The 16,646-nt window shown below is 38.2% G+C and overlaps 1 protein-coding gene across 2 annotated transcripts; it reads right to left on the reverse strand.

The window, feature by feature from the left end:
* Positions 1 to 1,249: 1,249 nt before the first annotated feature.
* FASTKD1 (FAST kinase domains 1) lies at positions 1,250 to 15,719 on the reverse strand. 2 transcript variants are annotated; one of them, XM_075093397.1, is made up of 14 exons: positions 15,239 to 15,719; positions 14,795 to 14,863; positions 13,693 to 13,818; positions 12,137 to 12,535; positions 10,854 to 10,964; positions 9,569 to 9,700; positions 8,084 to 8,570; positions 7,196 to 7,310; positions 6,383 to 6,511; positions 5,502 to 5,633; positions 4,339 to 4,452; positions 3,926 to 4,067; positions 2,859 to 2,973; positions 1,250 to 1,799 (listed from the first exon to the last, which is right to left on the reverse strand). In XM_075093397.1, exons 1-14 carry the CDS (start codon positions 15,571 to 15,573, stop codon positions 1,710 to 1,712), a joined length of 2,496 nt encoding a protein of 831 aa, XP_074949498.1. In that variant the 5' UTR covers positions 15,574 to 15,719; the 3' UTR covers positions 1,250 to 1,709. The 2 variants fall into 2 exon arrangements, with proteins under 2 accessions (XP_074949498.1, XP_074949499.1); XM_075093398.1 differs by having other exon boundaries at positions 1,641 to 1,799; positions 3,926 to 4,019.
* Between the last annotated feature and the right edge of the window lie 927 nt (positions 15,720 to 16,646).

Genomic DNA, 16,646 nt, shown 5'->3' on the forward strand with positions numbered 1-16,646 from the left:
CCATTTTATACAAAATATAAAATATTCATATGGTCTTTCTGTGTGCTGCACCTTCAGTGACAATTTCTCAGAGCACTCGTCTTCTAGGTCTTGGAGCCCTTGTCCATTTGATACTATAAGCAGACAACTGTCTATTCGCAAACATGAGGGCTGCCTCAGGAGGAAAGTACCTTACAGCATAGATCAGTTACGTCAGTTTTTCCTGGCTTTTCATTAGTGTCCCGATTTGTATTCAGTCAATAAAAACATTTTCTTCTACTACTGCGTAGGAAAAAAAAAAGTGACAGCCAGGTGCATAATGGTCAACTGCAGAAATGCAGTTGCTTACCTCTGCCAGGTTTCAAAGGAAGTAGTAAAAAGAATATCTATTGCTTCTACTAAAAAGGCAAGAAACAAGAAAACATACACATTGTGTGTGTGTGACAGAGATGGGCACAGCTAGCAGTTGTCATGAGGTAATGGCAGCTGTAGTCACAACATGGCTGCCTCTGAAAATGGGCCAATTCGCAGAAGTATGACCACTCTACAGTTACTGCTCTACAATGAACATTCTCCTGGCTATATTCCACCTTTTCCTTCTACATCTCAGTATCTTGTGCGTCCTGACACAAACCCTGGCTGAACACAATCACAGGAAACCTGGTAACTGGCAGATGGTTTTGAAACATGATACGCTAGCAATGTTTTTCACCACCAGAAACCAAGGTGGTTGTCACTCTCTGAAGACTTCTTGGTCTTGATTCTTGGTTTCAATTTTCAGACTAATTTTGCTCTTTTGTACGTGTCTTATTTACAGGACAGGCAGGTTAGATGGTTTGTCTAATTTTGTTTTCTTTCTGTTAGCAAGGGCTAGTCCAATGCATAATGCCATAATAATAAATTTCATTAATTATCCAGTTGCTAGTAAGTGCCGATGTCTGACATAAGCATTATTTTCTCCTTATCTTGTATAAATCTTTCAGGTATCACTTCCAAGTTGCATTTAACTGGACCACAGGTGTCTCAAGGGTCTGGGTGGCTGCCAGACCTCTAGAACTAGTCTGTCTTTTAAGTATGTGAAGGTGTTCCCAAAGGCTGGAGCCATGCTTCTTCTGCACATGCCACTTCACAGGGTAGAAGCAGCTGGAGGTTCCTCACCGCACAGCACCCTCCCCCAACAGTCACCCACAGTACCTCTATTCTGGAAGACAGAAACAGAATGGCTGTAATAGCAGTCCTATTCTTAGTAAATCTACATTTCGTTTTCTTGGTTTCACAGTACAGATCCTGTTTGATCGCTGTTGCTCATTCTGTCACATGCTGGAGGACAGACATAGTTTCCAGTAGATCCGCTGCCTCTTCTCTCACACTCAAGAGTATTTCCAACTTTTTCTTGGGACAGTTTTATGTCTGGCTAAGGCTCTGTACAATTTTTTAGGATATAATAATAATGTAATTTTATGGCAAAACTGTCACAGATTCATGTACTTGAAGAATATCTTCCAGATAAAGGGAGATTTTAAGCATCCTTATCACATCATGGCCCACTGTGACCTGCCTTTTGCAATCCCTAACAAATTGAGGATTAAATCTCTTGACACCTGATGCTCCATGGCAAGCCTTGGTCCAGCTGACTCACAAAGAGATTTTTGAAACTGAGATTCCAGGATTACAACAAGTTTAATGGTACATAAAGTGTAAAAAAATGTACTTTTGACTGCAGGTCCGACTCACTGTATTCCATAGAGATGCCTTCTCAGATATTCTAGCCTTTCACCTTTCGTTGACAGAACCATAGAATTCCATTCGAAGTGAGGAATCTGGAGAACAGAATCACACAAACTGAGCGTTAACATTGGTATAAGCCACACACCATCTTACAGCAAAGAAAAGGCTCTCTGATAATATTGTTCTCCACTTGAAGGTATTTTGTCACCTGTGTCCTGCTAAAAGCTAGGCTTATTCTAATACTGAACAGATTAATTTCTCAGTGTAAGATTCTTCTTCATCTAAGTACAGTCAGTCTGTTTCCAAAACGCAGCACAGTTGCAGAGATGCAAAGCAGATGCCCACGCAATACAGGCTACGACAACTCCATTACACCACCTCCCACCTTTTGAAACCCAAATAGAGAATAAAATCTGTAATGTTAATGTATCAAATGGGAGTGGTGTATCAGTAGTAGTTATCATTTACTGTCAGGGCAATATGAGAAAGGACAACTTTCCTTTTAAAAACAAACAAACAAACCAAACAACAACGCAAACTTAAGCTTAAAGAAGGATTTTAGCTAAAATTAGAGTAGGTGAGTAATTATATATACAGGAGAATCTGCATTCATTAGCCTCCATTACCCAAATGTTTCTATGCTGGTGGCTGTAAATTATCTCTGGCTACTGGTCTTCCCTGTCACAGCACTATCACTGCAGCAGACAGCATCCATACCCCATCTTGGAGCTGCCAAAACTCTATCACTCAAGGAGGGTATGTTCAATCTTTTCCTCGTGTAGAAATCCTTGGTGAATTGAAGTGAAACTCTTGTTTCACTTTTTCTCCTTTATTCAGGCTACAACGAGATTGCTAGTTTGCCTGCAGTAAGGTAAGACTGAGACCTTTTGACTTCAGTTTTGCTGCAGCCGCTTTCAGAGAAGGTGCCAATTCTATGAAGTCCTTACACCATTCTTATGGTTTAGCCCCAGTAGCAACTAAGCACCACACAGCTGTTCACTCCAGCCAAACCATGACAACCATCTTGAGAACAGCTTGGAATTTCCCCCCCCCAAATACCAAAATTGCCCTCACATTATTGCAAGGAAAATGTATCAATGTGCACTATCAATACAACTCAGAAAGGACATAAAGTATTGCTGACTGCTCACCTGAACTACCCGGTACCCCAGCATTTCCAGGTGTCGTTTTTTCACTGCAGGTTCTCCTTTCAGGTGACGTGAATCTTTGCTAAAAGCTTTTGAATCAAGAAATTCCAAAGCAATTCTGCAAACAACAAAAATGTGCATTTACTTTCAGGTCCTACCTGAATAGTGAGAAGTGGTATTTCTAGTTCAGCATTGACAGCTGCAGCGAGACTATTTCTAGATAAACGTGACAATTCACAGAAAAAGAAAATTAAACAATTCCCTGAAACTAGACAGAACATTTGCCTCATATTTATCTAGAGAGATATTTGAACTTCACATGATTTAGAAAAAGCACCTCCTCCCTGCATCTGTTTTCATTCAAATGGCAAAACCAGCTAATCAGCATTTTCAAGGCTTACATGTGAAGAGGTGGGAGGAAAACAGTACTCCAATCTCATGAAACACGTTTCAGGAACGTCCCGTCTGCCCTAGTGTACTGGATTTGGCTGTTGCCAGAGAGTGCTTGCACAGCATGAAGGCCTTCTCTGGTTCTCACTCTGCACCCACAGTGTATAGGCTGGTGTCAGCAAGAGACTGGGAGGGGACACAGCTGGAACCTCAGCTGACTGAAGTGATAGTCCACTCCATATAACATCATGCTCAGCAATAAAACGGGAGTTTTTCTGAAGTAGCCACTGCTCCAGCATTTGTCTGTTGGTGGTGAGTGACTGCATTTGCATAAATTGCTTTCTTTTCCTCCCCCACCCCTTCTTTCTTCTCTTCACTTACTAAACTGTCTTAATTGCAACCCAAGAGGTTTTTTCCTCACTTTTGCCCTCCCGATTCTCTCTCCCATCACACTGCAGGGGAGTGAGCGAGCAACTGGGTGGGAGATAGTTGCCAGCTGAAGTTAACCCACCACACCTAGGAAGGCTAAACCTCATAAGGCTTTGGAAAAAGGAGCAGAAAAATAAACAGCCTAGGGGTTGCAACAACTGTTTAGGACACACGCATCAAAAACCTGGTCTAAGCTTGATCTAAACTGGGAAGCTTGGAAGAGCTAATGTACAAGAATTCCAGGTACTAACCTCTGAGCTCCTGGTGGCAGAGCCTTTCTCCCTTCATCCTTGATATCATATCTCAAGTGTATTCCCTCCACATCATCCCAAGGTATATTCTGAGCTATATAGGAAAGAGGCTTTTTATTTTTGTCCAGAATACACTCAAAATCTGTGAAAAAAGACACGCCTGTTTACTGACAAAAACATAGGTGAAAGAATTTGATCTGTACAGTGTTTACTTCTAGAAAAACTTTGTGCTAACCATAATTAGAGAGACCCAACATTATTTATATTATGCAGAACTTTTTAGAGACTGTATTTTATACACCAGTTTCTTCTTTCCAGTATCTTGTGGGCACATGCCCAGGGGCTTCCTAATCTTTGTGATAAGAGTGATATCAGAGGTCTCCTTAACAATCCTTAGAGGATTAACTTCTCACCTATTTCATAGTAGTATGGTGTGAGAACAGATACTCTTGCATAATGGCTCCCTCCTAAGATCTCTGTCAGCATTCTGTGAACATGCTGTCGCAGTGGATTTATTCGGCTACTGCCTACGAAGACAAAATAAAGAATTCATACATCAAAACTTCCACAGCCAAAGTTGTGAAAATAGCACTTTGTGACACTGCATTTTTGACAGCCAGCCTACTGAATCAGACCTTTTCCACAGATCCCTGGTATTATTCCATCACAATTCAGAGACCATGTGATCACCTTTCGGGTGGAAAGTGGCAGGTGCCTATTAAGCGTGAATTGCAAATTCAGACTTCCTATCCCAGGATTTTCTCCATTCACATACTACAAACACTTCAGTTTCAGGTTTCACCTGTTGCATTTTGTTTGCTTTTAATCATATGTAGACACTTGAATAAGTATTTACTTACTTTGTATGTATTACAGGCACAGCACACTATCTGCCACTTCTCTGTTGCAGATTGTTCAATCCCTTGTTCCATTAAACATCTTCAGTCTGAGATAAAGCAGCTGAGTTTGATGAATAGTAAAGCAGATCTTCCCCATGAGAATTACTGGAGGAGATACTGAGTTTGGATTAGCTGGATTTTCTGAACTGATCACTATTGTGAAAGATCTGAGCTGCTACACTTGATCACTAGCCTACTTCTCCACCTCTCATCCTTGATGGATCTTTATTTTTCTGAGGAAGGTGACAGCAGTGAGTTCTAAAGGAGGCAACAAAAATGTTCATCTTGAAAATTTTAAGTCAAATGTTCAGCCTTGTAAGTGAAGCAGGGATCAAAGCAACCCAACTCCTCCAGTAGACAATGCTACTGGTCCTCTTTCTGCCTATCTTCTGTGCCATATACCATGTTTCTGTGTATTTAAATTTTATTTCTTATGAAGAAATATCCCATCTCTATGACACTAATTTTCACAGGGAAAACCACTTTGCTATTTGTTGCACTACTAAGTAGTTGCAGTTTTCAAGAACACATCCTCAGCAGATAGAGGGGTGTGCCCTTCTGAGGTTCTATTGTGTGCTAGTGTCAACATGGCAGTCTTAGAAGAAGCATCTAGCAGACTGTTGAAAATAGACTATTACTAGTAACGAGGGCAGCTTTTCCTCTCCTAAATTACTTACTGTTATGAAAGACACGTTGGCAGTAGCGCTCATGAAACCAAGGAATGTGAAACTCCGGGCATTCCAGACAGACTGCTCTGTTTAATTTCATGAGGCGTGAGCGGACCCTCTGCTTTAGAGTCTCAGGCAGGACTGAGTTAAACAAAATAAAAAGGTGTGAACTGAAATGTGAAAAATCCAACACACTGAACTAAATGGCTACCTCTGAATTCTTTGCTAGAGACACAAATATCTGTATGCAATAGCGTTTATAAAATTCATGCTGCAGAATCTTAGAAAGGTTCTCAAAATCCCTGAGGTAAAAATGAAAAATAACAGTTTTGCTCAATATTAAAAACAGCAAGACAGAAGCAATTTAAACTCTCTTCTATCATTTAACTTCTCATGAAGTAGTTGAAGGCAAAATGGCAACAGTACATTGACAGCAAACAACTTACAGGTAGACAGGAAGGAAACGGTCAGACAAATACTCAGTCTCTTATTTAGAGAGATGAGACTGGTAAGACTCATTTCTTGCAGACAAGAATCCCACATTATTTCTTAAGCTTTGTGACTATTTGTAGTAATAAATACCACAGTCAGGTAATTTTATGTCCAATAAATTTGAAGAATAATTAAATACTGAGTGCAATAAATTGACTATAAAATTTGTTTTAAATGAGCTTCTCTCATCTGCAATACAAGTCTGTACTTTAAAATAAAGCACAAATTTTTGCTCATTCCTTCCCTTTTAGCACTCAAATAATGACTAGGTTATATACGGGGGTCTCTCTAGAAAACGGAATTTTTAAAAGATTAATTCTCAAGTCATACATAGGTCCACAATTCCATTTTATGCCAAATGCTACATAATCAAATTCATCAGGGAGCTAGATATCTACCTTCAAGTTGAGCATCCAATTTGCTTAGGAAAGAAACATTAAATATCCTCGTTATCAGAGCTGGAGGAAAATACCCAGCCACTGCCAAAACATGACCAAGCAGCACCAAGTGGTGAGTTTCAAAACAACCTTTAAAAACCAGACAGAAAACCATATTAGTATTAACACATGACATAAAGTTTAAAGGATTTGCAATGCCCTCCCCCTGGCCTCCCATATCATCCAAGTTTCTCTCTTAACATACTAATTGAACACACAGGCAGATAAAGGACTACCTCTGCTAACTGCACCAAGGCATAAGGTAACTCTTGCCAGGTCTTTGCAGGAGGAAACTAGTTAGTCTTAAAAAAAGGTAATTCCACAATATTTCAGTAGACAGCAAATTTTCACAGTTCTGTGAGGCTGTATCATTAATTTAAAAAAGAAGTCTCTACACATTTCCTTTACAACTTGTGATAAATCACAAAGTGTTTCCTGTCCCCAAATGATGACTCCTTGGGGAATGCCACAACAATTCTATCCAGTAACAGCATAGTGAATTAATCAGAATTTTCACTTGCTTTTTACTATGCTCAAGACACCTTGCTAGTCCCTACCAACAGTAATTTTTGAAGAGTGAAATGAAGCTAGAAAACCCAACAAAACCCCACTGAATCTTTGTTGTGGTTTAACCCCAGTAGGCAGAGTATTAGTAGTAACATGACACTTTTTTCTTTCTTTAAAAAAAAATGCCATTCTGTTCCCATTTCTTCAGTACAAATAATACCTTCCAATGATACTCATTTACTTGGTGTCAGAATATCTTTGACTTACTCAAGTCAGAAGTAAGATGTTGGATACAACTCTCAAAGAACTCTTCACTGGCAGGAGGGTCATAATTCAGAGCAGAGAAAAGGAAGAGAATAAAATAGGTTTCAAAAGGATGGATCTGGAAGAAAAGATCCTAAATTAAGTCACTGCAAAATATGCTAATATTGCTTTACAATTAAAAAAGGGTTTATAATTCTTTGAGAACTGGGAGATTCAAGACTAGATGAGCTATTTTCTAAAATTTTTTGCCAACTTTTTCTGGAGAAAAATATTTTTAAAATGCAGAAATCATTAAAATTGCAGCTATGACTAAAACTTAAAATCTGTTTCATTTAGACGATCTAAGTATTTCTGTATACTTAGAATTTAAGAAGCTTTCAAAACGGTTTCCCATTAAATGCTCTTAAAGAAACTAATGTGTCATAGAATCAAATCAAAGTTCTATATGAATACCAGGTTGAGACGGAGGGAAAAAAAAGATAGCAAGGAAACACAGTAATTTTGACCAACAGGACAGGCTACCAGGGGAAATCCCCACAAGAATGAGTAATGTAAAAATATGCATTGTGTGATGTGACTATTTGTAAAGAAGTTTAAAAAAATTATTTAAGATGGTCAGATATAAAGCTGAATGCAAAGGATTACAGTTGATCTAACACTGACTGACTGAATAATAAAATACAAAAGGAAAATTAAAGGGAAGTAAGTGCAAAATAATATAAATGGAAGCAAAACAGCTTTGAGTGAACGTGGAAAAAGATGAGCTCCAAATCAGGTACAATGAAGGAAACTCTTAGAAACACAGTGTGGATTGTGCTCTGAAGCACATTAACCACTAGCCTGTCCTTTCTTCATAACTTACACAGCAGACAGAAAGAAAAACTGTAATACCTTGTCTATGTTTTCAACAGTCACAGAAGCTATTCTGTCAAGTAATGAAGGACAACGGTGGTTTGTTTTTATGAGAAAAAAAGACAACTGAAATACATTTGCCCATGTTATCTGCTCTATCAAGTGTTGAAACATGGCCATAGTTTCCTCGACGAGGACTTCTTGAAACCACTCTCTATTCACATGTGTAAGTTCTTCCAACAGAAGATTTAAGTTGTTGGCTTTCTGAAGCCTCTGAAATCCACAGTCATTTAGTTTTTGCAGAAGCTTTACACATAGCTCGGAACTGTTTTGCGAGTGCAACTGGTCATAATGATTCCATTTGACAAGAGCTGTAGCAATGCAATTCAAATGATGGAACCTGCACTGAGCCAGAACTGCTGCTGCTCTGTTTAGAACAATTTCCTCCACTGGAAAGGAAGGAATCATGGCCAGAACACGAATTATTGCAGCAATATCAGCAGGTATGACACTAGATTTTAAAAAACTGGAAGAGAGACAAATAAAAACAGATCATCAGTACTGACAAAGTGTGAATCTTAAAAAAAAACCAAACTAATAAATTACATGCATGAAAATTGTATTTTATAAGTCAAAAGCTGCACATCAAACACAAAATTAGTAGAATATTAATCACATGGTAGAAATTCACAGTTAGTGACTACCATCTTTCTTCATTGAGATTAATTTCTTCCTTTTTATTGAAAATTGAAAAAGGGAAGAAGACAGGGAGCATCTGTCAGCTGGTGAGGCTTCAAGTGTTACTGATAAACACTGAAGTCCTTAGTAAAGGGAGAAGGTCCATCTTTGTTAACAGAGTCTGTGGGTTTCTGGGCCTGGATAATTTCTGTGATTTCTGTCCTGGGGAGCACCAGGTTCTGAGGTGCCTGAAGAACAAGAAGGTATCATCCACAAAAAACATGTACAGCCAGGGCACTGCATTCCTATAGAGGCTGAGCAATGGAAGCAACAGTGTCAGATCATTTCTTCCGTGACTCCAGAAATCATTTCCCTTTCTATGTTGCAAGTGTACAAGCCTGATAACTAACTAGACAGTTCTTCAATCAAAAGAAGAGTATTTCTGCTTCACTCTTTCATTTGTCCCAACCATGGCAGTCTTACTGTGTATTTTCTGTTACTCGTTGCTTCAAACATCAAAGACGACATTAATAGCTATCCCTCCTATAAAGTAACAATCAAAACTTCCTGTTCGATGTCATTATATTGCAGCAGCTAAGGGCAAAAAAATCTATTTTTAAAATACATCATATCTACTAGCAGATACTATTGGGTCTACAGTCAAGACAATAGCCACTTCCTACCCTCTGATTTACGTGTTCAATAGAATCAAATACTTTTACTGTTTGTAACTTCTTCATAATTTATGGAAGCAAAACAATTTAACATCTTAGCTTGTTATTTAAAATGTTAAGTAGACAAATGTTTAATACTTAAATAGTTTCATTTCCAAGAATACACACTTACCCACATAGTAACGTTTTTAGTTTAGCAAACAGCTCCCGATTGTGGCAACGCAACACCACCAAGTACTGCGTTAACTTTACCAAGTGTAATACATGATAGTTATCCAAGTGTTTGTGCAGAACAAAAGCCATTCTGAATACAAAGACAAAAAGATGACATAGTATTATGCTAATACAGAATATATTGCAAAATCCAACATCCCACATGAAGAAGGGGTGTCCCGTGATGCACAGTACCTAGGTTGAGGGTTGTACATGATACACTCCTCTCCACCCCAGTTTTGACAGTGTTCCAGTAAGACACAGCAACCTCTCTTCACTTAGTAAGTTGCAAAATTAAAGCCCTCATCACAGCAAGACAGCTACTTCACTCTAATAATTTCTGTTGCAGATTTTACAATCAGTTAAATTTAGAGTGGACCTAGAATGGGATAAACTAGAACAGCATCACCAGCTTCAGCACCCACTCACGTAATAGTGGTTTCTTCAGCTATGTTGGTCTAAAGCTGCAAGAGGGGGCTAGATTTGTAGGGAAGGATGATACCTTAAGACCTTCTTTAGACTGCGAGATTCAAGGAAAGAAAGCATTCATTCACTTGGTCTTCTTTTTAATACCACTCTACTCCACAACACTACTCGTCCTTTTTCTTCCAAGGATCTATTTCGTTCATACAACCACATTCAATCCAGTCATTGCTCACAACCTGCATTAAACTCTTCTGCACCTGTGACACATCTGATGTGCCCAAAAACTCAACTGCTTTTCCCTTCATTACATGAACGTTATTACTTCTCCCTGTAAACAACATTTAGTTTACAACTATAGGAAACCTGCGTCTTCAAGAACCTGGGCCAGGACTTAATAGTTCAAAGTAGGGCACAATGACTTCTGAAGAAGCAATTCACATCAGTAAAAGCATCTCCTAGATAGGACACCTTCTCTGGAATTTAATGCATTCTCATTTGTTGCACCAGTTTACAGTAATTGTTATAGGCCAAGTTTATTCAAATAGGATCAGGTATTTGTAAATAAGCCAAAAGCTATATCGCATTAACTTGGTAGAGTTGAAATGGCCTTCTATGAAACCTCTACATTCCCTCAGTTTCTTCTGGGTCAAGCTGTGATATTCTAAAATCTGTAATAGCTAATTATATAGAGTGTATATGCATTGGTGTACAAGCGACATGCTCTCCACTCCCAACTTACTGGATATTATATAGTTGTCTGTACTAAATGGAAGTAGTTTACCTAGAGAACACATCTTATAGTATAAAAAAAAAATTACTTTTTGAGTAGGTGAGAATTTCTGCATTTCATTTTCTGCATCGTCTTCAGTATTACCAATACTTGGTGACTGCTAAATTCTTCTGCCATGTGTGCTGCAGTTGCTATCAACCTAAAGAGTAAAAGATATATTTACCAAAGAAAAACAGTTTAAAACCTCTGGCAGAGACTGCAGCCAATCTTCTTTGTCTAGGAGGGGAAGAACCAATAGACTACTTCAGGAAATACAGGAAAACAAATTCCCCCAAACTACAGCCCTTCTTCTGTGGACCCTTCTTCTAAACAGTTGACCTGTACGGCACAGATAAAGAGATGTGAGTGTGTTAGATCAGTATATATTGCTCTGACACTAGAAACCAGTGAGTCCAACAATTCTGAACGCAGACAAGAAGCAGAGAAGGTACTCTAAGACACTAAACAATTCATGTTCAATCAGCAAGCTACAGATAACAGGATCAAATGTGAATTGAACTCGTTCTGGTGTAAATGCAGCCAGTGATTTTTTTCTACCTCACACTGATTTTTACCAAAAATAAAATCATTTTTTGTTTTTAAAATCTAGGAAAAGCTTTTGGAACTAAGTCAGCTATGGCAAAACCAGCACAGGTTTGCAGTATATCCAGATCGCTGAAGAGAGGCAAATGTTCCTGAAGAAAAGTCTGAAAATATGACTAATTGTAAATAACACAGCAAATTCTGCCTAAAACTGCAGACTTTGAGAGACTCATGACTAATACCACCCCCAAATAGGGCTTTGTAGCACAAGAAAAACAGGCAGAGAAAAATCTGCCACACAATACTATGCTCTAATTGCTAAATAAATGCTGAGGTGTTCCCTGCTGAGACCTTTCCTATAGAATAGGATGTACAGCAAACTGGCATAGGAAAAACTCTGGCTGTTGCAGCTACTGCCAGTCTTAAGAGGAAAACGCAACACATACTACTGCATATGTTTCTCAGGGGAAAGACAGAAAGTTTTTTACTACCATCCACTGTGAAATGAAGGCTGTAGTCTAAGAGACAGAGCTAGAAGACGGCCTTGATAAACAGCATTCACCTACCCCTTGATTACTGGATCCAGCTTTCTATGCAACCCTTTTAAGGCAAACTGCTACGGCAGTGTTTCCATAATTAAATAATACATTGCTACAAAGTTACAGCTAGGAAACCTAATTCTCAGCTCACACATAGGGTCAGAAATTCCTCCAAACACTGATACATTTTTAATTTCTGTGCAAGACTACGTGTATATCATAAGTAAGACAAAACTGTTACTAAACTTACCTTTCTCTTACCTTGGATCCTGCCATAGGCCCAAGAATAAAAAATAATTTTGCAAAGGATTCAGGATCATAATAACCATCTATATTTTCAGACAGCAGCTGTTTAGCAACCAAGCAGAATTCAGCATTATCAAAACCCAGCTGCTCATACAGTCCAAAAATAAGGCTAATACTGTGTATGTCAAGATGGGAGGCACTTTTAAGGAAAATCTTGTTGCATTTTTCTAGCAATGGATGATATCTCAGTTTAACATTTTGAAGAAACTGTAGTATTCTTTTGGCATTGTTGAAGTGGACTTCATCTTTTTCTTCCAAGAGCTGTCCAGCCTTGTGTAGTAATCGATCTCGAAAACTCTGTGAGATAACATCAGATATGCTGATCATCAAAACTGACAAGATCCTAAAAAATTCAAAAGATTTATACTTACACATTGAACATGATAAGTAATAAATGTTAGGTTTCTTAAATAAACTACACAAAGAAAGGAACGTTAGTTGGGGTGTTGCTGGCTGCTGTGTAAAACGGAATTTTAAATCTAAAGCAAAAAAAAAAGAGATGAGCAAAAACCATTTCTCCTACTGAAGTCAAAATTCTGTTTTCAGTGAATTTCTGAAACGACTGGGATTTTTCAACCATCCCTTACAAAGCCATGGGCGATGAAAGCGTTTGCCTAAGACAAGACTCTGACTTGCCTGATTCAAATCCACAGAAAGATCTTTTAATGCTCAGTGGAAACTAAAGAAACCCAAACAATTCTTAAGTGACAGAAGAGTCACTATTACTCCTAAAGAAAGAATCCCTTCCTCGGGGAATAAAACCTACGACCACAGGGAGAGTCAATTCTGTAAAGAAATGCAGTCCTATTCAATGAGCTTCATAAGCATCCTCCTCACATCTGCAAAAATAAGTGTTGGGACTGCTGGTGCTGTATAAAGCAGAAAAAAGGAAGAGCAGCCTTTGCGATAATGGCCCAGGGGAACAGAGGCAAGAAAAAGCTTGGACGACTTTGACAAGAGCCAGATTTTAAGTAATTTTAATATTAGGGTAATGCACTAGACATGCTAACAAGAAAATTTATTAATTCAACTTGATCCAAAAAAAAAAAAGCTTGGAAGATAAATAAAAATAACACTGCTGTAAGGCTCCCCATTGCTATTCACAACAGTAAACTAAATCCATGTCATAGTAGAGAAAATATCAATGTCAAGCAACAAAAACATCTTCTAGTGAGTCAATAGCCTCTAAATTCTCAAAGAAGTCCATGTAAAATTTAGAATCAGGATAAAACAATATCTGGTGTTTTTCCACTGTAAGTAGAACATTAGTTTTAAATAAGTGTTTAAATTGGTTATAAAGAAATTCTTCACAAAATGCTTTCACCTAAGCAGACCTGTTCATGAAAATCAATGCACGAATACAAATCACCTTGTTCTCACAAACCCCAAACTGAACAAAAGCAACCTCCAGTTGAGAAAAAGGGAAAGTGTTCAACAAAGGCAGCCCAGTAATTGTGACATATTGCTTCTACTGCTACTCAATTTCATTCTGGTACTTACCTTATATCCTGTATAGAATCCAGTTTCATGTCCACAATATGAGCTACTTTGCCAATTACGGGACTGAAATACCTGTGTTGCTTGTATAAACACAGTGCGAATTTAGACAGAGCTGGCAAACTAAGCCTGTCAAGACATCAAAGACAGACAGACAGAACATTTACCTTTTACTTCTAATGAATAAGTAAAGAAAAAAATCTGCTTCAACAATTACATGAAAGACAAGGTTATATTCAAATTACAAAACAAGGAAACAAAATATCTAAGCCTTTTCTGTTCAGTCACCTATAGTGACACCTTGGACATCACCAAAACATCCAGGTATTTCATATTAAAGCATATAGTTCATATGGAGCTCTATAAAAATCAGAAGTTCTTCATTTAACCAAACCAGCGTAAGAAATCTATAACGATTGAATTCTCAAGCAATGATGTGAAATAGTTAAAATGAATGTGAGCAATTTTCTTACCTGAATGTCATTTTGTGTTCAAGCTACACTGAATTTATTTACTTGTAAGATGCCCCAGGTATTAAGCTGGGAGAGACAATTCTGTATGCTGGTGCCAAAACTGACACTACTTTCTACCATTAACCTGAGATTAAAGAATGAAAATTACAGTACAAAAAAAAATCAAAACAACCCAACAAAAAAAAAACACCAAAACCTGCACAAAGGGAAAATGTTGATGTTTCAATACAAAAGGTTTTTACTAAAATTGAGATGAGCAGGGTTCTAACAACCATTTAAGAGAGTTGGACAGCAAGCACTAAGATAAAATTGTTAATATTAAAACCTCCAATTTACTTCAAATACATAAATCTACACAGACAATATATTTCAAAATCTTAAGTGTCAGTCCCCTTTATTGGAGTATCTGAATATCTCAAGCATTTGTGTACCAAAGTCCATCAGTAGTCAAAGCCTCCGTATGTATAAAAACTAATTTCCAAAACCTTCAAAAATACAACTGACACTTAAAATACTCACATAATATTTAAAACATCTCATAAATACTCTTTGACAACTCTGTGTACCCTCATGTGAAGCAAACCATGCTTGCAACTTAAGCCTTTCACAAAGCATAGTACTACAGTACTTGCCTTTCTAATCTTTTCCATGCTTCTGTAACAAGCAGTCCTCCTAGAGAATTGTGGTCTTCAATATTGAGCCTTCAGAGGAAAGACATAATAATTTGAAGGTTGTTTCAAAAGTTATAAAGAAATAAGACATATGTCCTTTCATTATTTATCATAATGTTTTACTTTTCCATCACTCCCTCCATTCAAACAGATTATAAATATTTGTGCATTAATAATCATAATTCCACTTACTGGGATCAGATCAGTTCTGCCTGCATCAAAAACTGAGGCACAGGATGTTAAGCTGTTTGTGTCACACAGCTGGAGTACGGAAGCTGTGCCAGGGCAGTCTCCCAATCTCCTTATAGCATGGCTTTGTAGTAAAATTTCCATCTCTTTTTACTACCAAATACAAAACGTGCGGAATTCCACAACAGATATGCAATTCAACATAATGCTGCTTACCTCAGAATACTATACAGGGTGTCCACTATGGCCTCATCTTCCATGTGTTCCACCTTGTTTTCTGCTAACATGCAAAGGGTAAGAAACTGGGAGTGATTTCTTATATAGTCACTAGTCCTTAAGAGAAGCGGCCTCTTCTTTTGCAATTGCCACAGCATGTTCAATGCAAGCCCTACATGTTTTTCAGAAAGCCTGGCCTTGTTACTCCCAACAAGGCTGAACACTTCATCTTCATGGGTGCAGCTATTTATTTGGCTCAAAAGCAGATCACTACTCAGAGTCCGAGCTTGGTAATGTCTCAGCGTAAACAAGCAAATCTTCCTTAAAGCGAGCATTTTGCAATGCCTACCAGCTATCTTTAAAGTATGCAGAAAGATTCTTCTTTCACTTTTCACAGTAAACCATGTTGTCACAAAGAACAAACTCAAGTATTTGAAAAACAGAAGATCGGTTTTCCTTCATCCTGTATGGTCACTATATAAAGAAGCATTCAGTTCTGAGGTACCTGTAATGAGATAGAATTAAAACAGTTAAGTGCACAATGTCTCTACCTTTTCATGTTCTGAGTAAGGTAAGCTTGAGAAGAACCTACAGCCTGAATTCTCCTCAGAGAAGCTCCCAACAATGAACACTGTCATGCTCACAAGTGCTAACTACTTGGTAAGTTTTCAAATTTAGAAACCTGCCTTTAACAGGCACATGTGCTATCATGCTACTACTGAGAAGGCAAAGCTGAGTTTTTTAACATGCAGGTGCTGCATGACTAAGTCAAGTGAGGCTTGCTTTCACTAGGCCACTCCATAATCCCAAACTGGGGTCCGGAAACTACCAGAAAATACAACTATTTGTGGTAAAAGGAAGTGAGACTGAAAGAGCTCTTGAGCTGGCATCACAGGATTCCTCTGGTTCTACATATGCATCCATCCCACAGCGTTATCTACTGTACCTGGTCTATGAGCCTCTCCCACAGTTTCCTTTCTGCTCTGCTCTCTTTGGTACGTGGCCTGTATCTTGTAAACACATGAAGATTTTGGTGTATGGCTTCTAGTCAGGAAGGTTGACCGCCTTTGTAATAGAGGATACTGATCAGTCACAGTGCATCAGCTGAAATCACCCACTGCACAGAAGAAAAACAACATAATTCCCCAAATTATAGTGGAAGCTACAAACTTATCTATTGAAATCTGGTAAGTATTAATTTGTTTTCTTAATATATCCCCCAGTTTGTACACAGTGCTAACAGCTATGTATTCTACAACCTACAAAATTAGTTCCAAGCTGCAGAACAAAAACCACTGGTGGTAAACGTCGTGATACACCACAAAAGATCCATCAAATTCCCTTAACTCAGAAATCATGGAAAAGCCTAGAAGTCTTGCTTTAGGAGATATAATCGTTAACAACAAAA

The sequence above is a fragment of the Phalacrocorax aristotelis genome, chromosome 5, assembly GCF_949628215.1.
Source record: "Phalacrocorax aristotelis chromosome 5, bGulAri2.1, whole genome shotgun sequence".
In the NCBI taxonomy this organism is placed as follows: Eukaryota; Metazoa; Chordata; class Aves; order Suliformes; family Phalacrocoracidae; genus Phalacrocorax; species Phalacrocorax aristotelis.